The following is a 7,505-nucleotide window of genomic DNA, read 5'->3' as shown; positions in this document are numbered from 1 at the left end:
CCTCAACCCCAAAAGCAATCAATTGCTCACATTCACTCAGGTGAAGCTTCGGGAGACGAGATGAATGTCGCCGATGACGACGAGGACACACACGAGGGATCACTACCCGGTAGAGAGAGGTTGAAGCTTGGCACCCTTGGTCTCAAAACCGGTAGTTCGAGCGGAATTGGATCGTCTCACAATGACACCGACATGATCACCAATATGATCTCAGCCGATGTCCAAAAATAAGTAATCGAAAAATAAAGGCCATGCTGAACGACAACGGCCTAGCCGAGAGGAAGCAATCGCAAACTCTGGATGTTTTGAAGACCAGCCCACTGTTAAACATCGGGGCAGGAAGCGAGGGTGTCACTAAGGCCGCCGCAAATGCATGGCTGACCGAGCTCCTTGTGCAGGCTGCGCTGCCGGCATATAAACACTCCCTGTCACAACCCGCCGTCCAGGGGACTGCACTTAAGAATATGTTCGCCTTAATCACCGGTAACAAAGCAAAGCTACCTGTTGAGATGTCGGCTACTAGCCAAAAGCTATGCGAATGAATCGCCGGCTGTATACTCCCTGCTAACATCGTCATACCGGTCACTTTGGGGGTGTACAATGGTATTACTGACCCGGAAGATTTCCTGCAAATCTTTGAGGGTGCCATGAAAACCCAACATTGTAGTGATGAGGTAGCATGCCATCTCTTTCTGACTGTCCTACAGTCGGTTTCCAGGGAATGGTTCGCCAAATTACCACCAAATGGAATCACATGCTTCGCAGACTTGCGGGAAAAGTTTCTCATGCAATATCAGAACCTCCGCCGACATATGTATACACACCTGTATGCTCACGAAATACCAATGTACCGGGGAGAGAAAATTGAAAGCTTCATCACTAGGTATATACTGGAGTGCCAAAAATCCCAGAACTCCCGGAAACACAGCAGATTTCCGGATTCATAACATGCCTGGACAAAGATGCATACCCATCGCTCGTCTCTGAACTCCGATGGAACATCCCAAGTACATTTGCAGATGTCGTGACGGTAGCAAGGCAATACCAACACTCTGGAAGGGAAAGACTGGCTGGGTATCACCGGGGTGAAAAGAAAAGAGAAGAGGAAAGGAGAAGCGACAGCAGGCACCGTCATGTCAGCAGCAGACGCAGTGAAAGCCATCACAAAAGCCATAACAGCTACGACAAAAGCCACGACAACCATAGGCATGATAAGAGTAGCCGAAGACCATATGATAAGGTATCTCTAATTTACAGCTTTTCCAAAACTCCAAGGGAAATACTGTTAACGGAGCCCGTAAAAGCAAAGTTTACCCCTCCTGCACCGTTAGGAAAGCGGGATGGTCAAAAGTCAGACAAGTACTGTGAATTCCACGAAGACAATGGTCATGACACCGATGAATGCAAAGCGTTAATACGAGAAATCATCGCCAACATTAAGGCAGGCGAACTTAATCACTTATTATCCGGTTGGAAGTTCAAAAAGCCGACCCCAACAAAACATTCAGTTGGCAAAAGGAAGAGGGCAAGAAGCGTGAGAAGGTAAAAGATAAAGTTGTCATTAACATGATCAACATCGAGAAGGACGAGTTTGTTCCGCAAAGCTCCTGGAAAGATGCTACCATCACATTCCCGGGATTACCGGCATGATACTCTAGGGATGAACCGGTAGTAATTACCGGCCTGATAGATGGGTTCCCGGTCAGTGAAATGTACACCGACACGGGAAGTGAAGTTGAAGTCTTGTATGCCCATTGCCTTTTCCAGCTCCCAAATTGTGTCGGAAGGAAGATGAGGCAATCTAATGCTATCATTTCTAGGTTCACGAGTTCCACTGAAGAACCCATAGGTAGACTCAAGGCAACGGTCACGGTGGGTACTCAACTCTACCTCCGTAGTGAAGTCATCGAATTTTATGTCGTCAAATCTGTGACTACCACAAACGTGATACTAGGAAGACAGTTCTTCAGGAAGTTCGGTGCAATAGCCTCTACCGCTCATGGTATACTCAAACTCCCAACCTGGCGAGGCATGGCAACAGTTCAATCCACCCGACACACTTTCCCCGGGAATGAGTGCACTCGAGATAGGCAATGTGCCGAATAATGGAAGACACCACACGTCATGGAGGAAAAACGTGTATCTATTCTTAAAAGGCTAACTTTCTTCTCCCCATTAGCACACTTCAGTAGCAAAAATCCAGTCATTGTCAATGAAGCAGAGAAGGCAGTTACCGGCTGGCATCGCCGGCCAGGATGGGGGAAACCATTTAATGGTGTATACGAAAAGGCTGAACTCTTCAATCTGGCACCCAAACGTTCCAGGACTGAAAGCTGTGAGAGCTCGAACCGAGACAAGACAACGGTTGAAGGAAACAAAAGTGGCTAAGTGCAACAAATGAAATTTAGATATATACCGTGATTGAAACTGATCACTTCAACTCATGGTTATCTTGATGTTTATGTCTTTTTCTCCTAATAAAGAATCTATGTATGTTTTTCCTTTTTAGGAATGAATAAAAGAATTCTACCGTTTACAATCACTTAGTCATTATGTTATTTACAACGATGTTCACATAATAATAACCATCGAGCGACAGACGGATTTCGGCATCCGCATAAGTCCCATGCAAGTTATTTTGTACCCCCTTAAGAGGTGATTGTCTAGCCCTCATCGGTACAAGTTTATACTGATAAACGGTCAATGAGTAGATGGCATAAACACGCGTGACTGCACGGTGTACACACCAAAACTAATACAAATGTAGTCTAGACCTACATATGAAGATATGAACTAGTTCAACTGAAGAAAATTCATCACAAAATACTTGAAATTAAAATTTCATTAATTACACATGATTTCATTACAAGTTACTTCAAAAATGCACAACAACGTGCAGTACAACAAACTAAAAATTAAAATCTAAGAGTTGCTGCAATCTAAGAGTTGCTGCACGGTTGTACCATCATCGGCACAAAGATCCTCAAAACTGCCAAAACGGATCTCTGCCAAGGCCTTTTGAGCAGCCTGGAGTTCCTGCGCGGTAGCCGGATTCACCTTCCCAGCAATATCCGATGCAAGGGGACGGCCCCACTAACGTGATGCTTCTGCATCAACCTAACGGCGTGGGTAAAATTAGATGCCTCAAAACTATCCAAATAAGCCTAGAAAGGCGCCTTCACAGTAGAGGAATTGATAGCCTTCTTCAAAATCGAAGGAAGACCACCCTGCAATCATTTACACTCCTCCAGGGCCACCTCCCTGGAAGCAACAGTAGAAGCAACCTCCTTATCCTTCTCCCCTACCACCCGGACAAGCTCATCTTTGGCAGCCCTCAGCTGGCTCTCCAAGCTTTTAATAGCTTCTCGGGCCATGGGTGCCTGAGACAGCTCATCACGAGCAGCTTTGAGCTGGCGCTCTAGGTCCGTCACCTGCTCTTCCTGGTCCAAACCGTCCAGAAAAAGTGTATTCAGTGCCATGAGCCCCCGGGCTCGGAGAACCTTAGAGTCTTCCCGGAGGAGGGCAGAAACCGCCTGGCGGAAAGATGCAGAAGACCCCTTCTCCAAAGCACTCTTACAACCATGACAATCAATATCAAGCTGAGAGAAGGCACAGACAAGATCGTCGCCAGAAGAGACATTAAAGTGAATGTCATCAAAACTCTCCAGGGTAAAGTGATCACCCTCTCCACCACCCAAGTCAATTGGCTCCGTCTCGGTCATACCGGTACCAACAGAAAGCTCGGCAACAAACAAGACTAGCTTGTCGGAACAAGGAGATTACCTTTGGCCTTCTTCATCCGCAGTTGAGGGAGGTCATGAATCCTCCTCTTCACTGCCGTGTGCCCCTCCGGCACATCCGGGCCCGGTAGAACCAAGTCGGTCCCATCACCGACATTCTGCTCCAGGTCCTGGGGAGCGACATCCGGCTCACCTTCTGGATTGCCGGGACACTCTCCACCCGGATCTCCTCTAGGTCACTAAAAGCCATAGTAGTAGTGAACTCCATTACTGTTGTATAAACATAAAAAACAAACGGGGTTAGTATATGAATAATAAACTAGGCGACGTAACAGTTGGCAAGGATCAGTCTTCACCTGCTCCATTAAAACGAAGGACATGCTTGGTATTTGGATCTGGCCATTGGTGACTAACTCCTCCCAACACAAGTGTAACGACTCGACAAAATCGTCATTGACGGCGACGCTAACTTAGGTCCCGTTACGTGGTCGTAGTCCCTATATGAGACTCGTTTGACCAAAATTATGTCGCATTCATTTGAAAAGTACAAGACTTACAAAATTTAGTTTTCCAAACGGATCGACAACAAGTTTAAGTTTACAAAAGTATAATGTATAAATGAAATAAACTTGCGACATAATATAAGTTGAAAGTCACGATTGCTATAGATAGCGTAAGTATGTAAACAATATGTTTGAATCTAAAGGTGCTATCACTAGCGTATGCATGTATGTATGCTTGACTCCAAGCAAGAAATCAGAGTGTATGCATGTATGCTTGACCCCAAGCAAGTATGAGTGTACGCGGAAGCACGTATCAAATAGCCATGTATGAACCTGAGAAACTTATAGAAAACTGTCAACGAAAAACGTTGGTGAAATCATAGGTGTTTGTAATAAACGTTGTTTTTGAACCACAAGATTTAGTATTCCCATAACGTTGATTTCAAAATTTTACATTCCAAAAGTATTGTTCGCGAGCACCAAATTATCAAGACTTAACGTATCCTTCCATAGAACCCCATCATAATAGTGTTAGAACATACACTGTTTCTCAAAAATATATTTCATCCATAGACGGTAGCGAACCGTCCGAAATGAGGGTTTGTCAAACCCGTATGGCCACACAATATAAGTTCTCGCTTACACCCTACAAGTGTAACTAATGATAATCGAATTGAGGATTTTTGTTCTAACTCGCTGTGGAATGTTTGTTTCATCGTACTTGTGTTCAAAGTATAAAAGTAAGTAGTAAAAAATGTAACAAAGTATATGTTTCTCAGCCCACAATTTAAAAGTATAAATAGTTGTTGAAAAGGTGGGACTATGATCTCACCTCGAGTGCACGAGTATAAATGTACTTCACAAAGTAAACGTGTGCATGAAAGTTGCTTAGCCTTGACCTAAATAAGTAGTTGTATCAATTAACCGGTTACGACACAAGGTCGGGCGAAATGTGTTCAATTAGTCCTATGGCTTGTTACGACTCGATTACTATAGCATGTGAGTCAAGTTGTCACGTTTCATGAATGATACAAGTATAAAAGCATGTTAGAATGATTGCACAAACATTTTGTTAAGTTTGATTAAAAGTCAACTTGGGTCGAGTCAAAGTCAACGAAAAAATCAACACGTTTGGGTTGAAATGTCCCGTTCTTATTGATTAAAAACGTTCCATATTAATTGATTTCGTTGCGAGGTTTTGACCTCTATATGAGACGTTTTTCAAAGACTGCATTCATTTTTAAAACAAACCATAACCTTTATTTCATAAATAAAGGTTTAAAAAGCTTTACGTAGATTATCAAATAATGATAATCTAAAATATCCTGTTTACACACGACCATTACATAATGGTTTACAATACAAATATGTTACATCGAAATCAGTTTCTTGAATGCAGTTTTTACACAATATCATACAAACATGGACTCCAAATCTTGTCCTTATTTTAGTATGCAACAGCGGAAGCTCTTAATATTCACCTGAGAATAAACATGCTTTAAACGTCAACAAAAATGTTGGTGAGTTATAGGTTTAACCTATATATATCAAATCATAACAATAGACCACAAGATTTCATATTTCAATACACATCCCATACATAGAGATAAAAATCATTCATATGGTGAACACCTGGTAACCGACAATAACAAGATGCATATATAAGAATATCCCCATCATTCCGGGACACCCTTCGGATATGATATAAATTTCGAAGTACTAAAGCATCCGGTACTTTGGATGGGGTTTGTTAGGCCCAATAGATCTATCTTTAGGATTCGCGTCAATTAGGGTGTCTGTTCCCTAATTCTTAGATTACCAGACTTAATAAAAAGGGGCATATTCGATTTCGATAATTCAACCATAGAATGTAGTTTCACGTACTTGTGTCTATTTTGTAAATCATTTATAAAACCTGCATGTATTCTCATCCCAAAAATATTAGATTTTAAAAGTGGGACTATAACTCACTTTCACAGATTTTTACTTCGTCGGGAAGTAAGACTTGGCCACTGTTGATTCACGAACCTATAACAATATATACATATATATTAAAGTATGTTCAAAATATATTTACAACACTTTTAATATATTTTGATGTTTTAAGTTTATTAAGTCAGCTGTCCTCGTTAGTAACCTATAACTAGTTGTCCACAGTTAGATGTACAGAAATAAATCGATAAATATTATCTTGAATCAATCCACGACCCAGTGTATACGTATCTCAGTATTGATCACAACTCAAACTATATATATTTTGGAATCAACCTCAACCCTGTATAGCTAACTCCAACATTCACATATAGAGTGTCTATGGTTGTTCCGAAATATATATAGATGTGTCGACATGATAGGTCGAAACATTGTATACGTGTCTATGGTATCTCAAGATTACATAATATACAATACAAGTTGATTAAGTTATGGTTGGAATAGATTTGTTACCAATTTTCACGTAGCTAAAATGAGAAAAATTATCCAATCTTGTTTTACCCATAACTTCTTCATTTTAAATCCGTTTTGAGTGAATCAAATTGCTATGGTTTCATATTGAACTCTATTTTATGAATCTAAACAGAAAAATTATAGGTTTATAGTCGGAAAAATAAGTTACAAGTCGTTTTTGTAAAGGTAGTCATTTCAGTCGAAAGAACGACGTCTAGATGACCATTTTAGAAAACATACTTCCACTTTGAGTTTAACCATAATTTTTGGATATAGTTTCATGTTCATAATAAAAATCATTTTCTCAGAATAACAACTTTTAAATCAAAGTTTATCATAGTTTTTAATTAACTAACCCAAAACAGCCCGCGGTGTTACTACGACGGCGTAAATCCGGTTTTACGGTGTTTTTCGTGTTTCCAGGTTTTAAATCATTAAGTTAGCATATCATATAGATATAGAACATGTGTTTAGTTGATTTTAAAAGTCAAGTTAGAAGGATTAACTTTTGTTTGCGAACAAGTTTAGAATTAACTAAACTATGTTCTAGTGATTACAAGTTTAAACCTTCGAATAAGATAGCTTTATATGTATGAATTGAATGATATTATGAACATCATTACTACCTTAATTTCCTTGGATAAACCTACTGGAAAAGAGAAAAATGGATCTAGCTTCAATGGATCCTTGGATGGCTCGAAGTTCTTGAAGCAGAATCATTACACGAAAACAAGTTCAAGTAAGATCATCACTTGAAATAAGATTGTTATAGTTATAGAAATTGAACCAAAGTTTGAATATAATTATTACCTTGTAT

General features: G+C 40.5%; 1 protein-coding gene across 1 annotated transcript; it reads left to right on the top strand.

Moving 5' to 3' along the window:
- The first annotated feature begins 1,710 nt into the window (after positions 1-1,710).
- Positions 1,711-2,106, top strand: LOC139890032 (uncharacterized). The gene has a single exon (XM_071872938.1). The coding sequence runs from the start codon at positions 1,711-1,713 to the stop codon at positions 2,104-2,106; it is 396 nt and encodes a 131-aa protein (XP_071729039.1).
- The last annotated feature ends 5,399 nt before the right edge of the window (positions 2,107-7,505 follow it).

The sequence above is a fragment of the Rutidosis leptorrhynchoides genome, chromosome 2 (assembly GCF_046630445.1).
Source record: "Rutidosis leptorrhynchoides isolate AG116_Rl617_1_P2 chromosome 2, CSIRO_AGI_Rlap_v1, whole genome shotgun sequence".
In the NCBI taxonomy this organism is placed as follows: Eukaryota; Viridiplantae; Streptophyta; class Magnoliopsida; order Asterales; family Asteraceae; genus Rutidosis; species Rutidosis leptorrhynchoides.
Note: the sequence above shows the minus strand (reverse complement) of the source record. Positions and strands in the feature narration are given on the sequence as shown.